The 22,954-nt window shown below is 39.7% G+C and overlaps 2 protein-coding genes across 3 annotated transcripts in view; both read right to left on the reverse strand.

The window, feature by feature from the left end:
• Positions 1–400, reverse strand: part of LOC130293713 (5-hydroxytryptamine receptor 3A-like) — a 49,790-nt gene extending 49,390 nt beyond the window's left edge. Inside the window, exon 1 of one of the 2 annotated variants that reach the window (XM_056542740.1) lies at positions 332–400. In XM_056542740.1, the coding sequence (XP_056398715.1) occupies positions 332–334 (3 nt within the window). In that variant the 5' untranslated portion in view covers positions 335–400. Of the gene's footprint in view, positions 1–22; positions 140–331 lie in introns of those variants that run through there. The other variant, XM_056542739.1, reaches the window with a different exon arrangement.
• A 12,964-nt stretch (positions 401–13,364) lies between these two features.
• Positions 13,365–22,954, reverse strand: part of LOC130293222 (5-hydroxytryptamine receptor 3A-like) — a 48,377-nt gene continuing 38,787 nt past the window's right edge. The window contains exon 9 of the mRNA XM_056541725.1: positions 13,365–13,555. Within this exon, the coding sequence (XP_056397700.1) occupies positions 13,365–13,555 (191 nt within the window). The remainder of the gene's footprint in view (positions 13,556–22,954) is intronic.

The following is a 22,954-nucleotide window of genomic DNA, read 5'->3' on the forward strand; positions in this document are numbered from 1 at the left end:
ACTACTTAATAATAATATTTACCAAACTATATTTAGCCAAGGAAAATATTGAGTATTGTAGTTGCTCCTCATTCTTGTTCACACACATTAGGGGGGAGATTGATCAAAACCTGTCCAGAGGAAAAGTCGCCTAGTTGCCCATAGCAACCAATCAGATTGCTTCTTTCATTTTTAACAAGGCCTCTGCAAAATGAAAGAAGCGATCTGATTGGTTGCTATGGGCAACTGGGTGACTTTTCCTCTGGACAGGTTTTGATAAATCTCCACCATTGTCTATAAGCAGGCTAAAATTACTGACAGGTGAAGTAAATAACATTGATTATTTTATTACCATGAACCCTGTGATGGTATATAAGGCATCAATTGAACCATAAACATTAGCATCTTAAAGGGGTACTCCACTGGAAAACTTGGATCAACTGGTGCCAGAAAGTTAAACAGATCTGTACTTATCAGCCGCTGTATGATCCAAAGGTAGTTATTTTCTTTTAGAATTTCCTTTCTGTCTGACCACAGTGCTCTCTGCTGACACCTCTGTTCATCTCAGGAACTGTCCAGAGCAAGATAGGTTTTCTATGTGGATATGCTCCTATTCTGGACAGTTCCTAAAATGGACAGAGGTGTCAGCTGAGAGCACTGTGGTCAGACAGACAGGAAATTCAAAAAGAAAAGAACTACCTGTGGAGCATACAGCAGCTGATAAATACTAGAAGAATTAAGATTTTTTAATAGAAGTAAGTTACAAATCTGTTTAACTTTCTGGCACCAGTTGATTTAAAAAAAAAATGTTTTCCAGTGGAGTACCCCTTTAACTTGCTACACTATATTTTAAGAATCCCTGTTTCTGCAAACCATTACAACCTCCTCCCCCTTTACCGTTACCTTGTTTCTCACCTGATTATACGAGAAGAATATTGTCATCAGTTGCTCTTTCTCTTCCTTTGAAATAAGAAATAATATAAGACAAGAGATGACATGTGACATATTCACAATGGATATGTTATGAGATTACAATGCCCTATGCTAAGGCACTAAGCACATGGGGTGAGTGTATGGTACCTCTGTTCTATATGTTTGGGTAATGCATTTTGCACTTTGCATATTCTATTTACTTGTTTTTGCACTTTTTGTACATTGCTGTTAGTGTCTTTGTTTACCTATCCTGATGATTTTATAATATGCAAGTGTTTATGCACCTTGTTGTGAGATATGTGGTACCACTATAAATACTTTTGAGCACAAGGATCCTATTGGGTCTCTTTTTTTCCAGTTGTCACTTTGTTTGTATACATTTGTCTGTTTACATTCATGTATTTAAAACCATTGTACCTTTTAAATCATTTCAGCACTGGGGCAATGTTGTTTGTAGGTTCAGTATGTGTTGTGTTTAAGCAATGATGCTAGCCTAGGTATATAGCTATTACTTACTAGTGTTGCTCGCGAATATTCGCAATTCGAATTTTATTCGCGAATATCGCATATTCGCGAATTCGCAAATATTCGCGAATATAGCGCTATATATTCGTAATTATGAATATTCGTTTTTGTTTTTTTTTTTTTTTCCACAGTACACATCACAGTGATCACCCCTCTCTGCTTCCAGCTTATGTGGTGTAAGAAGGCTCTAATACTACTGTGTGAGATTGGCGTGCGAATTTTCGCATATGCGAAACATTTGCATATTTTCGCATATGCGAATTTTCGCTTTTGCTAGATTTTTTGATGCAAATTTTCGTATGGCAATTCTTGCACACGCGAATATTCGCATATGCGAAAATAAAACGAGAATATTACGAATATGCGAATATTCGCAAATATGACGAATATTCGTCCATATATTCGCGAATATTCGCGAATTCGAATATGGCCTATGCCGCTCAACACTATTACTTACCACTACTTACTGTACTTACCTACTGTAATTTTAGTATCCTATGCAAAGGCAGTATAAAATGGGGTCAAGTTCACCCCTATTAGCAAAAATTGTGCCATTTGGTTAATAGTACCGTGTTTCTCCGAAAATAAGACCGGGTCTTATCTAAATTTTAGTCACAAAAAACACACTAGGGCTTATTTTCAGTGTATGACTTATTTATTTATGGGGGGCTGCAGGAGTGTGGAGGATTGGGGGCTGTGGGAGTGTGGAGGATGGGGGGCTGTGGAAGGATGGGGGGCTGTAGCAGTGCGGAGGATGGGGGGCTGTGGGAGTGTGGAGGATGGGGGGCTGTAGCAGTGTGGAGGATGGGGGGCTGTAGCAGTGTGGAGGATGGGGGGCTGTAGCAGTGTGGAGGATGGGGGGGCTGTAGCAGTGCGGAGGATGGGGGACTGTGGGAGTGTGGAGGATGGGGCGCTGTAGCAGTGTGGAGGATGGGGGGCTGTAGCAGTGTGGAGGATGGGGGGGCTGTAGCAGTGTGGAGGATGCCGCAACCCCCCCCCATCTTCCACACTGCTACAGCCCCCCATCCTCCCCACTCCCACAGCCCCCATCCTCCACACTCCTGCAGCCCCCCATCCTCCACACTCCTGCAGCCCCCATCCTCCACACTCCTGCAGCCCCCATCCTCCACACTCCTGCAGCCCCCCCCCCATTCTCCACACTCCTGCAGCCCCCCGTCCTCCACACTGCTACAGCCCCCCCATCTTCCCCTTCCCCCGTCGTCCTCCACACTCCTACAGTGCCCCCCCACCCCTCTGCCATAATAAACTACACATTTCATCCCCAGCGGAAATCAGCACTTCCCCACCTTCACAGCGTCCGCAACTGAAGCTGCAGCTCTCGGTGGCGGGATCTCCTTCTGCTGCTTAGCAGCCGGGGCAGGGACACGTCCATGACGGGCGTGCATACGCACGGACGTTTCAAAGCGACAGCGTCCCTGCCCCGGCTCATTTAACTAGCCAAGGGACCAGCCAAAGGGGGAGGGGGGGAGCGTTCCGGTCCTCTTTACTGGCGGCTGCGGTCCGGATCTGGACCGCGGTCTGCCAGTTGAGTACCCCTGTCCTAGGTCTTATTTTTGTGGTAGGGCTTAAATTGCAGCCCACCCCGATAATCCAGCTAGGGCTTATTTTCGGAGTAGGGTGTATTTTTGGGGAAACACAGTAGTGATCAAAGAATACACCCAGATTATAATTAAAGGGGTACTCCGGTGGAAAACATTTTTTTTTATCAACTGGTGCCAAAAACTTGAACAGATTTGTAACTTACTTCTATTTAAGAATCTTAATCCTTCTAGTACTTATCAGCTGCTGTATGCGCCACAGGAAGTTATTTTCTTTTTGAATTTCCTTTCAGTCTGACCACAGTGCTCTCTGCTGACACCTCTGTCCATGTCAGGAACTGTCCAGAGCAGGATAGATTTGCTATGGGGATTTTTTCCTGCTCTGGGCAGTTCCTGACATGGACAGAGGTGTCAACAGAGAGCACTATGGTCAGACTGAAAGGAAATTTAAAAATAATATAACTTCCCGTGGCACATACAGCAGCTGATAAGTACTGGAAGGATTAAGATTTTTAAACAGAAGTAAGTTACAAATCTGTTCAACTTTTTGGCACCAGTTAGTAAAAAAAAAAAAAATTCCACCGGAGTACCCCTTTAAAAGGGGTTATCCAGGAACAGGAAAACAGAGCTAATTTCTTTCAAAAACCCACTCCTTGTCTTTCTCCAGGTGGGTGTGGTTCTGCAGCTTAGTTCCATTAAAGTGAAGGGAACCAAGTTGTAATACCGCACACAACCTGGGGACAGATGTGGAGCTGTTTTTGAAAGAAATTAGCTCTGTTTTTCTATTCCTGGGTAACTCCTTTAATCTGGTGTGTTTCTGAGGGCAGTGTGCCCCTTATCTCCTTTACTCTCTGTAATGGGGCACTCCAGGTAGTTGTGTCTACAGATACATAGCAGTCAGTTGTCAGTCACCACTGAGAGGGAGAGGAAGGAAACATACTACCCTCCTGAATACACCAGACTCTGAGGTTTATTCTGATCACTCTGATCATTTCTAGTAGCCAAATGGTAGAATACTTTTTGTACCTTTTTGTAAGTACAGAAGGAGACACAACTCTAGGATAAAGAAAGTGAAAAGGTTGTGGGGAACAGGCCTGACAGGCAAGTGGGCTGAGGGAGAAGAGGTTGAAAAGTAGCACCCCTTTAAGACAACAAGTGTTAATTTCTGTAGGTCTTCATTGTAGCCTGTTTCCATATGTGTAGGATTTAAAAAGGTATTCCAGGCCAAAACTTGTTTTTATATATCAACTGGCCCTGGAAAGTTAAACAGATTTGTAAATTACTTCTATTAAAAAATCTTAATCCTTCCAATAGTTATTAGCTTCTGAAGTTGAGTTGTTGTTTTCTGTCTAACTGCTCTCTGATGACTCACGTCCCGGGACGTGACATCATCATTGAGCAGTTAGACAGAAAACTTCAGAAGCTAATAACTATTGGAAGGATTAAGATTTTTTAATCAAAGTAATTTACAAATCTGTTTAACTTTCCGGAACCAGTTAATATATATATATATATATATATATATATATATATATATATATATATATAAAGGTTTTGCCTGGAATACCCCTTTAACTATTTATGACCCTGTAAGGAGGTGCTTAGTAAAGCTGTGTCTGTGATATACGGGGTAATTTTTCCACACAGGACAACACGTCACCACCCTTGTAAATAGCAATAATGGTCTGCTTCTCTATAGTCTTTTCTATCTCTTCTGGTGCTCAGACAGCTGTGAGTTATCAGCAAGTCCAGCATACAAAGTCTAGAGATAAGGAAGTAAGCGCTCCATAGAATAATATTGATGGACCCAGGGGGCTAAATATATATATATATATATATATATATATATATATATATATATATATATTAGAATTGCTCACCCTGGGTGGTTGTGTAAGCACATACACAACAATGGGATGGGTATTTAGAGGAAGGTCGTCTGCTACCCTCCGGAGTTAAAGTGGTAGTAGGTACTTGGCTTCAGAGGAACCCGGCTCACGGCGCTGATCGACCAGACAGGAAGGTATGCTTAAAAGAGGATTTATTGACCAGAATGCAACGCGTTTCGCTGCGCATGCGCAGCGAAACGCGTTGCATTCTGGTCAATAAATCCTCTTTTAAGCATACCTTCCTTTCTGGTCGATCAGCGCCGTGAGCCGGGTTCCTCTGAAGCCAAGTACCTACTACCAGCATACAAAGTAACAGAGGCACTGAAAACCCATTGGCACCCCCCCCCCCTTTTCAACCTGACAGGCCTTGTACCAAGCAGCTTATCATCTAAATAACATTGTTAATTTTTATTTCAGCATCTAGGGCGTTAAATGGCCTGCATTGGAGTTGTTTTTTATGCTGATGCCAAATGCTATCATCTGGTGTCAGGTGCAGAAAGGACCGAGACACCCATCATGTATGGAGTGCGGTGATCCACTCCATACACCAGTTCTTAAAGGGGTACTCCACTGGGGAAAAAAATTTTTAAATCAACTGGTGCCAGAAAGTTAAACATATTTGTAAATTACTTCTATTTAAAAATCGTAATCCTTCCAGTACTTATCAGCTGCTGTATGTTCCACAGGAAGTTCTTTTCTTTTTGAATGTATTTTCTGTCTCACCACAGTGCTCTCTGCTGACACCTCTGTGCATGTCAGGAACTGTCCAGAGTAGGAGCAAATCCCCATGGCAAACTTATCCTGCTCTGGACAGTTCCTGACATGAACAGAGGTGTCAGCAGAGAGCACTGTGGTCAGACAGAAAAGAACTACACAACTTTCTCTGGAGCTTTCAGCAGATGATAAGTACTTTTAAATAGAGGTAATTTACAAATCTGTTTAACTTTCTGGTACCAGTTGATTTAAAAAAAAAAAAAAAATTCCAGGGGAGTACTCCTTTACCATTTATGTATGATGTCATACATGTGCATCATGGGATACAGGGATACTCCAGTTCCAGTCAGGATATCATCCTGTGTCTCAAAAAAGTCAGGCCATCAGCAGCAACAGGCAACACTCACCAAAATATTTTATTTTTCCTTTAAAAACTTATGACTTTAATTAAAATAATTTCCTTTCATTTATATGGGGTTTATTTTTATGTTTCATGAAGCCAGAAAGTTCAACTTATAAGCAAACATTGTCTTGTGTTATGTCTGGGTATTTGTTACAAAATGAAAAAGCTAGATCAGTGGTCTCAAAATGTGGCCCTAAAGATGTTGCAAAACTTCAACTTCCAGTGGTTGACTGTCCGGGTGTAATGGAGATATATATATATATATATATATATATATATATATATATATATATATATGCAGTATAAAAAGACTATTTGACAAGGCCCTTGCTCTGCTCCTTGTTTTCCCCCTCTCCCACCTTGTAAGGAATTTCCAGTTCTAGCTAACGCCTAAAGTCTTTCCAAAAAATCTAACAGGAAGAGCATACCTTATATGGCAAAGCTAAACACACCTCCCTAGTGAGGATGGGAACTTATGCTAATTGCAATGTCTATATAACTTGATGACTGACAAATAAACGGTTAGAAGTATGTTACCACTGACAATGTGTCTGTGTGATTTACTTATGTGCATGCACTTAATCTGGTAAAGAAATAACAAATTTGGACGGGGTCAGATATTTACTAGGTCACTGATAAAATCAATGTCTTGGGTAGAGATCGACTGATATCATTTTTTTTAAGGCCGATACCGATAATCTGTGGCCTTTCAGGTCGATGGCCGACAACTTATACCCATATTCCAGTATAAGTTATCGGCTATTTCTCCACCACCCACCCCCCAACCCCCCGGCCCCGAAGAAGCGGCTGCAGATCATTGATTTAAAGCGGGCGCTTTAAATGAATGAACTGCAGTGGCTTTTGCGGGGCCAAAGACCGCCGCCGGTGCCCGCTTCTCTCCCCTGCCTGTCCTGGGGTCCTCCCTAGTCCAACCACCACCGCTGCCCCATTGCCTCCTCCATCCCCGGTTTTATAATTAGCTGTTCCCGGGGTCCGTGCTACTTCTTGCTCCGGCGAGGTACTGAGCTGTCACTGTGCGCACTGACGGTGACGTCACGTTGAGGACTTCAATTGTCATTGTGCAGCGCAGAGCGTAATGCAGGACTCGGCAGGAGCCAGAAGTAGCGCGGACCCCGGGCTCCGGGAACAGCTAATTATAAAACCGGGGATGGGGGAGGCAATGGGGCAGCGGCGGTCTCTGGCCGGGGCGGTGGGGAGGCGGTGCGAGGGGTGTGGTGTGGTGGGGGGGCGGTGCAGTGTGGGGGGGCCGTCCGGGGGGGGGGGGGGGGGTCGGGGAATTATCGGATTATCAGCAAGGTAATTGCCGATACCGATAACATCCAAAATCGTGAATATTGACCGATAATAACGGCCAAACCGATACACGTTTGATCCCTAATCTTGGGTATACTGGGAGTTGAAGTTTTGCAACATCTGTAGGGCCACAGTTTAAGACCACCGAGCTAGATAGTCAAGTGTGGTGATTCCATAACTTTTACCAGGGAATGCATTGTAATTGAAATCCTATAACTTTGATTTATATAAAGAATAATTTTTATTTGCTGAAACCACATACCCCTTTATATAGAGTTTAGGGAATGAAAAGTGTAGTTAACATTGTTACACTTATTAAAGCATTGCATAGAAACCCTACATCTAGAGAACATTTACATTATGATAAAGAAATGGTCACTTACTACTTTAAGGATTCCATAGATAACTATGTCTATGTGCATTACAATGGCCTTTTTCCAGTCTCTTACTGGTCTCAGCTTTGCTTCGTATCCATCCATCAGGTAATGTAAAAGGTGCGCTGGGGTCGAGTTTGACTGTTTAATAATGGATGTTTCTTGGGTTCCTCCAAACAAAACCATCAAAAAAATAAATAATAATAATATATCTTACCAATATGAAAAGAACACATGCTCAGTACATGTCATACTTTATATGGAAATTTACAGAGCCAACGATATGCACCATTACTAACTTCAGACAAAGTGGATAAAACAAATTAAAAAAAATTGGTCACAACTAGTCATGGAGTGTTCAACTTTCCAAACTAGTCACCGCATCCTGCACTGTTACATAGTTACATAGTTACATAGTTAGTACGGTCGAAAAAAGACATATGTCCATCAAGTTCAACCAGGGAATTGAAGGGTAGGGGTGTGGCGCGATATTGGATAAGGGATGGGATTTTATATTTCTTCATAAGCATTAATGTTATTTTGTTCCAGGAATGTATCTAATCCTGTTTTAAAGCTGTTAATTTTTCCTGCTGTGACCAGTTCCTGAGGTAGACTGTTCCATAAGTTCACAGTTCTCATGGTAAAAAAGGCGTGTCGCCCCTTGAGACTAAACTTTTTCTTCTCCAGACGGAGGGCGTGCCCCCTCGTCCTTTGGGGGGGTTTAACCTGGAACAGTTTTTCTCCAGTTTTAACCTGTATCCATGTCTATTCTTATTCGAATTCTTATCAAGCCTATTCAGGCATCATTGACAGCCCAGGCACAGCGGATGTTACTGATTTTCTTACTAAATTCACGTGCAGGCTATATGAGCCTCTATGTGAGCACTTCTGTATGTGGTACGCCGCAGCTGCATCCACACGTGGGACATTCAGTGAGAAGAACAATGAAGTTGGACATGCCCGGGCTGCCAACCCTGCCTGAGGTGTTATTACAGGCCTGGGCACAGTGACTAGTTTGGAAAGCGCCAATGACTAGTTATGACTAATATACATACATTTAAAAGTTGTTTTATCCACTTTCTCTGATGAGCAAGAGGACATCCAGACATGGTAGGGAAGCTTATCTTCAGATGTATAAAGTGCCTACGGTAGTTTTATAGGGTTAAAGGGATTATCTAGAAATAGAAAAACAGAGCTAATTTCTTTCAAAAATCACAACCTTTCTGTCCATTTTAGGAACTGTCCAGAACAGCATATGTTTGCTATGGGGATTTCCTTTTACCCTGGACAGTTCCTAAAATGGACAGAGATGTCAGCAGAGAGCACTGTGCTCGTGATGTCAGCAGACAGTTCTGTGTTTCAAAAAGAAAATAATTTCCGCTGTAGTATTCAGCAGCTAATAAGTACAGGAAGGATTAAGATTTTTTAATAGAAGTAATTTACAAATCTGTTTAACTTTCTGGCACCAGTTGATTAAAAAAAACTAAAAGTTTTCCACGGGAGTACCCCTTTAAGAAAAAGTATTTGCCGTTGTTCTAGCATGCTGCCCAATAAACAACCACAGATGGTTGTCACATGATTATATATCAGATGTTTTGTTGGATCACACAATGCATAATATTTTCTAATTGTAATAATTAAAAAAAAAGTCCATATTGTTATTTAATACTTATAAGGTGGTTACTGTTATGGTATTTTGTCGCTTTCTCCCTTATATATCCTGCCAATGTCACTGGGCACATGGGGAACATGATTTCCTGGTTCCATGCTGGCTGGAGGAGTCTGGTATCACTATGGTCGTAATGTCAGAAGCACTAATTGCTTGTGTTGCTGAGTAGCAAGTCTGTTACTGCTGACTGAATGTGTGGTGGCAATACAGTGAAGGGCATTGGGAGCCGCTGACTGTGACCGGCTGAGAGAGGCCCTAACTAGAGATGAACTGGCCAGAGGACAGAGTGGACATCTAAGGCAAAGTAAACTTTGACTGCATACCATAGGGAAACATTTAAGAGTTAACATTGTGTTCTGCAAGTATTTAGTACCCTTTCATCAGAAGGTATTATTGCTGCAATTTATACAGACTGGTTCTTTAAAAAGGTGCTACCCCCATTAATAAGGACTTTTCACTATTTCTCTTGGGGGCTATAGTGTTATATATAGTATTATTCGATCTGTGCAAGGTAGTGGCCCGTAGGCCACTAGCAACCATATTTGTACAGGGCAAATTCTGTACTCCAATAACTAATAAAGTGTATATGGCCATTTCAAAGAATATGATATAATGTAGACAATAACATCATATGTATATCTGTTATATACATTGGTTAAAAAATGTATATATTTTTTGGTGAAAAAAGGCTGTCCCTGCAGCTATTATCTGTTTGCCTCGGCTGGGACAAAATACATGAAGGGTGGATAGGACAGGTCAGCCTTCTGTGTGAGCCCGGGCATGTAGTAGATCCTCAGTGCACAAAACCCTGCTTGTCCTCAATGTACAGAGCCCTGCTTGTCCTCAGTGCACAGAGCCCTGCTTGTCCTCAGTGTACAGAGCCTTTCTTTCCTCATTGCACAGGGCCCTGCTTGTCCTCATTGCACAGAGCCCTGCTTGTCCTCATTGCACAGAGACCTGCTTGTCCTCAGTGTACAGAGCCCTGCTTGTCCTCAGTGTACAGAGCCCTGCTTGTCCTCAGTGTACAGAACCCTGCTTGTCCTCAGAGCACAGAGCCCTGCTTGTCCTCAGTGTACATGGCCCTTCTTGTCCTCATTGCACAGAGCCCTGCTTGTCCTCAGTGTACAGAGCCCTGCCTATCCTCAGTGTACAGAGCCCTGCTTGTCCTCAGTGTACAGAGTCCTGCCTGTCCTCAGTGTACAGAGCCCTGCTTGTCCCCAGTGTACAGAGCCCTGCTTGTCCTCACTGCAAAGAGCCCTGCTTGTCCTCACTGCACAGAGCCCTGCTTGTCCTCAGTGTACAGAGCCCTGCTTATCCTCAGTGCACAGATCCCTGCTTGTCCTCGGTGCACAGATCCCTGCTTCTCCTCAGTGTACAGAGCCCTGTTTGTCCTCAGTGGATAGAGTTCTGCTTGTCCTCAGTGTACAGAGCCCTGCTTGTCCTTAGTGTACAGAGCCCTGCTTGTCCTTAGTGTACAGAGCCCTGCTTGTCCTCAGTGTACAGATCCCTGCTTGTCCTCAGTATACAGAGGCCTGCTTGTCCTCAGTGCACAAAGACACACAGGCAATAGCTGCAGGAACAGCATTTTTTCATGTTACCTATGACAAATACAACTCATCCTGCAAAAAACATTCTTTAAATTATTCAATAGTTATTTACAAAAAAAATTATTGTGCAAAATATACATAGAAATATAAAAAAGCAAATTTGTGCTGTCGTAATCACACTGAACCACATAATACATATTATGGCATAGATTTATCAAACTGTGTGGAGTGATTTTCCCATAACAACCAATCACAGCTCAGCTTTCACTTTACCAGAACTTGTTAGCTGAGCTGTGGTTTTTTTTCTGGGTGAAAATCTCTCCATTTTTTCTCTCACGCAGTTTGATAAATCTGGGCCTATGTGTTATTTATGCCATATGAATAATGAAGCTTCATTGATGGGAAAAAAAATTTGGGCTCTCAGAAGGTACTGATAAAAAAAATTAAAAAAAATAAAACATATTTAGTGTTTAGTATCAATGGGGAGAGTTTAGGGGGAGCTGGTGGGATTAGGAGGAGCTGGTGGACCCTTCTACAGATAAGGGGTATTGAGGTGTACCAGATCTGAACTGAAGATGTGGAGGGAATGATGGTGGAAGGAAACAGGAAGTATATATTATAAACAATAAGAGGACTAGTAAGACATGGGGCAACAGTAAATAAATACATCAATGGTTGTCCATTCAACAGCTATCAGACTGAACTTCAGAGACCAAAAGTGGTAGGACACATACCAAAATCCCCATCTTGGGTGGAAATAGCTTGTCCCATCTAAGATTGTATCAAATTATAATTCTATGATATACTATATCTGAAACTAGGAAAGAAGTTGTATCTATACAGATACACCACACTAGCGCTAACAATAGGTTCTATGGAGTGTGCCTACTGCTGCTGTCCTTTGTGTGCGTGTCCCTGACAACCGCACAAAGATAGAGACCACTATTGAAAAATATGTTAAAAGATATCACTGCTAGAACTTGCTAAAATACGGTTAATGAATACCTGGAATAAAACCTATGAGTAAAACCTATGGTAAAACCTATGATGAGACCACCGATAAAACCAAAGGTAAAATCACAGGATAAAATCCACAGGTAAAACCGTATATAAGATAATGACGATGACTGTTTAAAATGCTGGTATATAATGACTATTTAAAGTGCTAGTAAATCAATGTCGTGGATAATCACACTACTGTTAGTGCCGCGATACCCCCCTATTGTCGGGAACGTGTGGAAATATTGAATTAGATTCGTGTACGTAATCTTACTGTTATTCAGAAGTTCCTGGTCCTTGGAGGGTGAGGAGTTCCATAGTAATGCTCGTACAAAAGAGTCCAAAGGGTGGGGGAAGAGACTGCCCCGGCCCGGTGGCGTCTCTGCCACTCCAAACCCCGATGTGATATCCGCCCGTGTGTTCCCGGCGGTCAAAGGTGACGTAACTACAGGTATCTGTATTGTCCAAAAAACCTTCCGACGCGTTTCAAAAGCATTCAGCTTTCTTCTTCAGGGCTGGTGTGCTTGGATTCCGATCTCCTTTATAAATCCTTCCATCAGGAGTATTAACCCCTGGTTTGCCAGCATAAATTCCTTTCCTCCTGTGGTCCAGGTGAGTAATATTGTTATTTCTCCACAATAGTTTATACATATGTATCTCTGAAGGGAAATGTATATGATGTCCATACAATGTATTTTGTATGGATTACTGTATTGATTTATGTATGAAAAAAAGATTATGAAAATTATAAAAACCAAAGACTTCCAATTCTGCATTCAATCCGCGGGGAATCGTGTCCAAATTAAAAATCCAACGGGATTCTGCTCGAGATAACTGAGCAATGTAGTTTCCACCCCTCCAATGTGGGGGGATTTTTTCAATCCCGAAAAAAGTTGATCCAATGGGTGATTTATTGTGGGTGTCTCTATAATGTAGAGATAATGGGTGTCCCTCAAATCCTCTGTTTATATTTAAATATGTTCTCCTATGCGTGTGGATAACTGTCTTTTTGTCCTACCTATATAGAATTTTCCACATGGGCACCTCAGTCCATATATTATTCCTTTTGTTTTGCAATTGATATGGCTTGTAATTTTATTTTCTACATTGCCATTTTTTATTTTTAATACTGGTGCACAATTTTCCAGGGTCCTGCATGGTTTGCACTGTCTTCAAGGAAAAAAGCCATTTTTTAAGGGAAGGAACTGATTATTTACTGTATCAGTGTTCTTATTTGTTAGTCCTATTTTTTTTTTTTTTTTTTTTACTATTTGTAGTTATGATAGGGATATGAAGTGGTTCATCCTTTATATCTTTTTCGAGGGGGTTATGTTTAATGAGGTTTTCCCTATCCATATCTGCCACCTCTTGACTTACATTTTTTAGATGTGCCTCCTTGTATTCCTTATTTAGGAATTTCTTCTGTAAGTCATTGGCTTCTGTATTGTAGGTGTTTATATCAGAACAGTTTCTCCTCAAACGCATAAACTGGCTTCATGGTATGTTGGTAAGCCAAATTGGCAAATGGCAGCTGTCGATCTGTATAAGGCTGTTGCTGTCTGTTGGCTTCATAGGTACTTGTATTAATTATATTGTTTTGGATACTAATATTAAGGTCTAAAAAGTGGACTAAAGTGTTACTATATGTAGCTGTAAAGTTTAAATAAAATTCATTTTTATTAATTTCATTTAAAAAAGTATCCAGACTAACTTTATCTCCCTTCAATATAAAAACAGCGTCGTCAATAAATCTCTTCCAGAGGACCAGATTCACACTCAGTCCCTGTCTAGGGTATATAACTTCTTTTTCCCATAGTTCGACATATAGGTTTGAATAACTGGGTGCGAATCTGGTCCCCATCGCTGTACCCCCCTTCTGCAAGTAAAAATCTTCCTCATATTTAAAATAATGATGTTCTAAAATGAATAAAATACATTTTCCTAAAAATTCCTTTTGTTTTGTGGGTGCAGTGCTTTCTAAACTTAAAAAATGCTCAGCCGCTTCTCTTCCTTTTTTATGTTGTATAATAGTGTATAGGGACGTTATATCTAGAGTCCCTATAATGTAATCCTTTTCCCATGTCACATATTTTAGTGTACGTAATACATGGGCCGTATCCTTAAGATAGGCTGGCAATTTTTCAACACAGGGTTGTAGTAATACATCAATGTATCGGGACAAATTTGAGGTCAGACACTCTATTCCCGATACAATTTGCGTCCTGGGGGGTTTTCCACCGATATATGTATCTTGGGAATGTGATAAAATATTGGAATGCGTAGTGTTGGAATTATTATATATTCCGCTTCTTTTTTAGTTAATATACCCTCATCCATTCCTTCTTTGATCAGACCTTTTAATTGTTTGTTGTATTTTTCAGTGGGGTTATACTTTAATTTTTCGTATGTGTGCATATCTCCCAACAATTTTAAGCTTTCTTGATGGTATTGTTCATAGTTCATATCTCTACATTATAGCGACACCCACAATAAATCACCCATTGGATCAACTTTTTTCGGGATTGAAAAAATCCCCCCACTTTGGAGGGGTGGAAACTACATTGCTCAGTTATCTCGAGCAGAATCCCATTGGATTTTTAATTTGGACACAATGATTCCCCACGGATTGAATGCGGAATTGGAAGTCTTTGTTTTTTTAAATAATTTTCATGATCTTTTTTTATACATAAATCAATACAGTAATCCATACAAAATACATTGTATGGACATCATATACATTTCCCTTCAGAGATACATATGTATAAACTATTGTGGAGAAATAACAATATTACTCACCTGGACCACAGGAGGAAAGGAATTTATGCCGGCACACCAGGGGTTAATACTCCCGATGGAAGGATATATAAAGGAGACCGGAATCCAAGCACACCAGCCCTGACGAAGAAAGCTGAATGCTTTTGAAACGCGTCAGAAGGTTTTTGGATAACACAGGTACCTGTAGTTACGTCACCTTTGACCGCCGGGAACACACGGGCGGATATCACATCGGGGTTTGAAGTGGCAGAGACGCCGCCGGCCGGGCAGTCTCTTCCCCCACCCTTTGGACTCTTTTGTACGAGCATTACTACGGAACTCCTCACCCTCCAAGGACCAGGAACTTCTGAATCACAGTAAGATTACATACGCGAATCTAATTCAATATTTCCACACGTTCCCGACAATAGGGGGGTATCGCGGCACTAATAGTAGTGTGATTATCCACGACTTCGATTTACTAGCACTTTAAATAGTCATTATATACCAGCATTTTAAACAGTCATCATCATTATCTTATATAAGGTTTTACCTGAGGATTTTATCCTGTGATTTTAACTTTGGTTTTATCGGTGGTCTCATCATAGGTTTTACCATAGGTTTTACTCATAGGCTATATCTGAAACTAACAGAGTTCAAGAAAGTTTTATAGTATATAGTTGATCCCCACAAGAAACAAGGTAAAAAATTCTACTTTGAAAATGTCCAAATCATCCCCAGCGTTTGGTATCATTTCTGTTTTTTGTTATAAATGAAAAGAGATGAATAAATTAATCTACTTAAAAACAACATTTGTAATGTACTCACTTGACCAGATGCAAAGGAGGCAGAATATGATGCCCTGTATCCAACCATAAGCCATTGTAGTGTAGACTGGGCAGATTACATATAATATAGAGAAATAATATCTCTTTCAACAGAGTTGACTTACAATTGTCTCTATTAAAATCCTCGGTACAAATATTGGGTTTACCCGATACTTGAATCTCGGCTCCAGACTTATTAGCAAATTTGTGGTTAACTTACTGCTATTTATGGATGTATTTTAATATCCATGAAAAACACAGACTTAGTAATTTTAGATTTAGTCAAATAAGTCTGTGTCTGACAATTAATTCCTGGGAGTTTACATTGGAAATATTGTTGCAATAGACTCGAAGAACAAGACACTATATCACAAGTCCATAGGCAAATGTAGGAAACTCTATTTTACTGTCTCTGTCCACAAACCACAATTACAGTGCATACAGTTTTCAGTCCAGAAGCAGTATCCTTCAAGGGAGTTTTATCATTATTACAGCAGTGGGGGTCCTGGCTGGTAATGTTATGGGGGTCCTGTGGCTGTTTTTTTTTGTCAGTGTTACATTGGTCCTGTGGCTGCCACTGTTAAAGGGGTACTCCTTCCATAAACATATTTTCCCCTATCTGAAAGATAGGGGATAGGATGTCAGATTGAGAGGGGTCCAGCCGCAATCTCTGAGCCAGCACCCCAGTGTTCTAAAAATTTATGTTCAGAATGCCGGCTTCTGATGCCCGTGGTCGTGATGTCATAATATGCCCCCTCCATTCATCTCTATGAAAGGGGGGAAGGTGGTCATCACACCCAATCCTATAGAGATGATGGAGGAAGCAGGGTGTGACGTCACAACATAAATGTTCAGAATGTCGTGGTGCCAGCAGCCAGACCTCCATGATCAGACGTTTTATCCCCTATCCTTTGGATAAAGAATAAGATGACTAGGGGTGGAGTTCACCTTTAAATCCTTCCTGTAGTTTTTGGTGAGGGCTTTTAAAAATGTTCAAATTTTCTATATTTTCTATTGACATATTTTTTACTCACAACTCCTATTAGTAAACAAATGCACCTGACACTGAATATATCAGCCAAATAGAAAATCTTTATTATACATATAACAATTAAAATTGTTTAAAAAGTAATACATATAGATACACAACACAGCACCAGTACATACAAGGTATAAGAGGATAAGCACAAAGATAGTAAAATGTAATGTTATAAAGATACACAGGTCACAACTAGCAGAGGTAATACTGGATAAAGTACCAGAAATACATATAGGAAGTACAATACAGATAAAGCATGGACCTGGTAAAACAATGCAGACAAGTAAGATGTAAACGCCCCCTGAGGAAGCGGAGTCATTCTGTGAAACGATCGTTGGGGTCAGGTATAGGTAGGATTTGGCACTGTATTCTTGCTTGTTTACATGTTACTTGTCTGCATTGTTTTACCAGGTCCATGCTTTATCTGTATTGTACTTCGTATATGTATTTCTGGTACTTTATCCGGTATTACCGCTGCTAGTTGTGACCTGTGTATCTTTATAATACTTTGTGCTTATCCTCTTATACCTTGTATGTACTGGTGCTGTGTTGTGTATCTATATGTATTGCTTTTTCAATCATTTTAATTGTTATATGTATAATAAAGATTTTTTTATTTGGCTGATATATTCAGTGTCAGGTGCATTTGTTTACTAATAGGAATTGCTATCTATATATGCACCTTATTCTACCTAGTTGTAGAAAAATTCTATCGGTGACATTATATTTTTAACTCCTTAAGGGCACAGCCTAATTTGACCTTAAAGACACAATTTTATTTTTGCATTTCCTCCTTGCCTTCTAAGAGGCATAACTATAATAATATGAGAGGTTTTTTTTACGTATACCAATTGTTTTTTTGTAATGACACCTTTCATTTTACTGTAAAATGTATGGCGCAACCAAAATAAAAATTTGTGGGGGGATATTGGTAAAAAAAAGCAGCTTTTGGAGGCTGTACACTTTACCATAAAAATGTATGTGCTGAGGCACATACAAATATAGAAATAAACAGTGTTAATACTGCAAAAATATTATACAGTCAATAAGACAAAGTATTTTGTGGAAGATTAAATCACAAATCTCGATAAATGCTACTGGGAGCTGCAGAATATATGAGTTATTTGAACATTTAAGAGCAAAAAATATATTAATACAAGTTAAACATCTTAAAGCAGCACAATTATTATGCTACAATCACATGCAGTATTGTATTTTTAAATATAAGTCATACATTTTACCATGCTATTATGATTTATCACTTGCATCTTTACTTTGAATATTAAATGTTCTAACCGATAAGACACTTACGTTTTATTTTCCCTGCTATTATTTAGCCTGCCATAACGAAAATAAAATTTTAAGGATAATTGTTGGAATTTGATGAGTAAAATATATTTGAGATTACTATTTTTATTAGTTTTATTTATTTCTTAAAATTTTTGCCTTTAGTTTTCTAATTTATTGAATAAGATCTTAAACTGTGAACAGCTGTGTACTGTAGCCAGCCCTCGAGATGCAGCACTGGCACACTGGCACCTACATTTTAGTAGATTCATTAGGCTGGGCGCACCCAGCCTAGGAATTCAAACCTCTAACTCAGGATGCCTGATACACACTGGGGATGACAAGCCCCAGCATATCACAGGCAATATCCCCAGGCAGAACTAGAGATTATTGCATCCTTGTACCCAAAGAACCAGGCAACACCTTTGTCTTCAGGTATAAAATCAGAACTCTTTATTGTGGAACAAGTGTCTTCTTTTATAGGAAGGACATCACAGGGGGAAGGGTCAGTAAAGACAATACAGGTGACAGTGAGTCTGGGAGATAATCCAATAAAAATAGCTCTCCCTATACAGTGCCTTGAGTGCAAAAGGTGGAGGTGTGCAGAAATTGGACTGTGTGCAAAAAGGAGAAGCATGTGTAGAATTAGTGCATTGTACCAAAAGTGGACCGTGTGCAAAATGTGAACCATGTGCAAAAGGTGTATTGTGTAAAGGAGGTGGACAGTGTGCAAAAGTGTATGAAAACAGTAAATAAAAGTAACTCTGAGCTTTATGTCACTGGACAACATCAACTGAGGGGTACAAATAGTGATGTCCTAAAGTCCATCCAAGTAGGTAGGGTGACTCTAGGATCCGTCACAATATATATATACATATATATATATATATATATATATATATATTTAGTCAGATTCGGAACTGATTTTTATTTAATATAAAAGGTCAAGGAGGGGTGGTGTCGAGTTTTTTTTTTTAAATTTAATACTTTTTTAATTAGTGCTCTATGTGTTTTCCTTTTACTTGTTATTGGTTTAGTAGTGGCATACAGTGGAAAGCAGGTATAAACCTCAAAATATGGATCCTCACTGCAAACAAATACCTCTCAAGCAGAAAAATAACTGAAAATGAACACAGTCAGAGTACCTAATAGGATTACATGTAACCACTAGTGTTGCTCGCGAATATTCACAATGCGAATTTTATTCGCGAATATCGCATATTCGCGAATTCGTGAATATTCGCGAATATAGCGCTATATATTCGTAATTATGAATATTCGTTTTTGTTTTTTTTTTCACAGTAAACATCACAGTGATCATTCCTCTCTGCTTCCAGCTTGTGTGGTGTAAAGAAGGCTCTAATACTACTGTGTGAGACTGGCGTGCGGATTTTCGCATATGCTAAAATTTGCATATGCTAATTTTTGCATATGCGAATTGTCGCTTATGCTAATTGTGGTTTATGCTAATTTTTGCATATGCAAATTTTTGCATACGCGAATTTTCGCATATGCGAAAATAAAACACGAATATTACGAATATGCGAATTTTGCAAATATATGATGAATATTCGTCCATATATTCGCGAAATATCGCGAATTTGAATATGGCCTATGCTGCTCAACACTAGCCACCAGTAAAATATAAAAGTAAAACTCTTTAGGGAGCGCACTTACTGTTTTCAGCTGTATTAAGAACACAGCAGTTTGTATAGTAAATGTATATATTTGTAGGATCTACAAGGTGTACAGCTGTGACATCTTTCTCATTGGATTGAAATGTCAGTGACCCTACATGAATAAATAATTATACAAACTTGGATCTGGGGTGACCTTTTTGTGAATCGAATAGCTGCATGAAACCAAAACTGTGATTTAATGAAACTGTAGCATGAATCCCCTCTTCATCAGATTACATATAAGTGAGTTTCAATACAAAAGACTCCAAAGAAAAGGAGGAAAAACAATATGAACACCAGGTTACAACAACAGGCGATGTTTTATACCATAAACAGAAAAGAGATTATATTTTTATACATGTATGTAACAGTCAAGTAATGTCAGAATATATAGTATGGGAAAACATTTGTTTTTAAGTTGATCTAGTAAAAAAAAAAAAGTGTGTTCATAACTGCTATAGCACATGTAGGACTTTTGTATAAGTTTCCTAGGAAAGGAATTTGGAAAACAGAATTAGCGTATTAAAGGGGTACTCCCCTGGAAAACATTTTTTTTTTAAATCAACTGGTGCCAGAAAGTTAAACAGATTTATTAATTACTTCTATTTAAAAATCTTAATCCTTCCTGTACTTACCAGCTGCTGTATGCTCCACAGGAAGTATTTTTCTTTTTGAATTTCCTTTCTGTCTGACCACAGTGCTCTCTGCTGACACCTCTATCCATTTTAGGAACTGTCCAGAGTAGGAGGAAATCCCCATAGCAAATCTATCCTGCTCCAGACAGTTCCTAAAATGAACAGAGGTAATTCAGAAGGAAATTCAAAAAGAAAAACAACTTCCTGAGGAGCATACAGCAGATGATAAGTACTGGAAGGATTACGGTTTTTAAATAGAAGTAATTTACAATCTGTTTAACTTAATGGCACCAGTTGATTTAAATTTTTTTTTTTCATTGGAGTACCCCTTTAACCCCTTAAGGACTCAGCCCATTTTGGCCTTAAGGACTCAGACAATTTAATTTTTACGTTTTCATTTTTTCCTCCTCGCCTTCTAAAAATCATAACTCTTTTATATTTTCATCCACAGACTAGTATGAGGGCTTGTTTTTTGCGCGACCAGTTGTCCTTTGTAATGACATCACTCATTATATCATAAAATGTATGGCGCAACCAAAAAACACTATTTTTGTGGGGAAATTAAAATGAAAAACGCAATTTTGCTAATTTTGGAAGGTTTTGTTTTCACGCCGTACAATTTCTGGTAAAAATGACATGTGTTCTTTATTCTGAGGGTCAATACAATTAAAATGATACCCATTATTATATACTTTTATATTATTGTTGCCCTTAAAAAAAATCACAAACTTTTTAACCAAATTAGTACGTTTATAATCCCTTTATTTTGATGACCTATAACTTTTTTATTTTTCCGTATAAGCGGCGGTATGGGGGCTCATTTTTTGCGCCATGATCTGTACTTTTTTTTTGATACCACATTTGTATATAAAAAACTTTTAATACATTTTTTATAATTTTTTTTAATAAAATGTATTAAAAAAGTTGGAATTTTGGACTTTTTAAATTTTTTTTCGTTCACGCCGTTCACCGTACGGGATCATTAACATTTTATTTTAATAGTTCGGACATTTACGCACGCGGCGATACCAAATATGTCTATAAAAAATGTTTTTTACGCTTTTTGGGGGTAAAATAGGAAAAAATGGACGTTTTACTTTTTTATTGGGGGAGGGGATTTTTCACTTTTTTTTACTTTTACTTTTACATTTTTTTACATTTTTTTTTACACTTGAATAGTCCCCATAGGGGACTATTCATAGCAATACCATGATTGCTAATACTGATCTGTTCTATGTATAGGACATAGAACAGATCAGTATTATCGGTCATCTCCTGCTCTGGTCTGCTCGATCACAGACCAGAGCAGGAGACGCCGGGAGCCGCACGGAGGAAGGTGAGGGGACCTCCGTGCGGCGTTGTGAATGATCGGATCCCCGCAGCAGCGCTGCGGGCGATCCGATCGTTCATTTTAATCGCGAACTGCCGCAGATGCCGGGATCTGTATTGATCCCGGCACCTGAGGGGTTAATGGCGGACGCCCGCGAGATCGCGGGCGTCGGCCATTGCCGGCGGGTCCCTGGCTGCGATCAGCAGCCGGGATCAGCCGCGCATGACACGGGCATCGCTCCGATGCCCACGGTTATGTTTAGGACGTAAATGTACGTCCTGGTGCGTTAAGTACCTCCTCACCAGGACGTACATTTACGTCATGCGTCCTTAAGGGGTTAATGGTCTTTTCACACTGCATTTTTAGAATGGTGGGAAGGAGTATGTGTGGGGGACTAGAATGTATCTCTGTTTAGTACTATATTATCTTTCTTTACTTATACAGCTTATACAGGTACAGATCAAACAATAGATAAAAATGATGAATTGGTGGGGACACTGGAGAAGAATATTCTGGAGAGATTAGATCCTATAGCACTCTCTGGAGCTGCATGTAAGGGATTACTTTTAATATAGGTCGGTGGAGGGAGACAGGAGAAGAGTGCTCTGGTAGTAATGGAGTTACTAAGGGCAAGACAGCAATACACTACTGGTAAATTCAGATGATGTATCAACTTCTCAACATAATCAGACCACAGGTGTGCACGTAATGGGTGGCTTCCCTATGTCTATCTCAGGGCTCCGTCTCCCGAGTGTAGTAAACCATATATATAGAAATAGACATAGACTGGGAATTGCACTTAAAAAGTTCTTTATCTCCAAGTGCATCCATGTACAAAACAGTAGAGAGATATACAGAACATAATCACCCGGTGCTAATTCTGAGAGGGTGTGGAAACGCTCGCTGGCATGCCAGCGAGCGTTTCCACACCCTCTCAGAATTAGCGTCCACATGGCCAGGAACACACCGTCCAGCAAGCAGCAAGTCTGGGATGGAAGGTTCTGAAGACACCGAGTGGAATAACCTCTGAGCAGTCTATTGAGCACCGGGTGATTATGTTCTGTATATCTCTCTGTTTGTACATGGATGAATTTGGAGATAAAGAACTTTTTAAGTGCAATTCCCAGTCTATGTCTATTTCTATACATAAAATTCAGATGATGCCCATGATCACACAGGTGCCGACCCACATAGGAGTCCAGAATCGTATATAGAGGAAGAAATAAGCTACAATGAAAGTGAACATGACTGGCTGCTCTTACATGGATAGTGTTAGGATAGTGATAGAGATTTATTTATTTATACATATATATATATATATATATATATATATATATTTTTTTTTTTTTTTTGCGTTCTAGGGATAACTCCTTTACAGATTCCCATTTAATAATTTTTTCTTCATTATTTCTTTTGTGTTTCCGTATATGAAGATTCAAATTCAGTTATTTCAATACAAGGGTATTTTTTTTTCGGAACAGTAACATATTCAGACTTG

This window comes from Hyla sarda, chromosome 10 (genome assembly GCF_029499605.1).
Source record: "Hyla sarda isolate aHylSar1 chromosome 10, aHylSar1.hap1, whole genome shotgun sequence".
NCBI classification, from domain to species: domain Eukaryota; kingdom Metazoa; phylum Chordata; class Amphibia; order Anura; family Hylidae; genus Hyla; species Hyla sarda.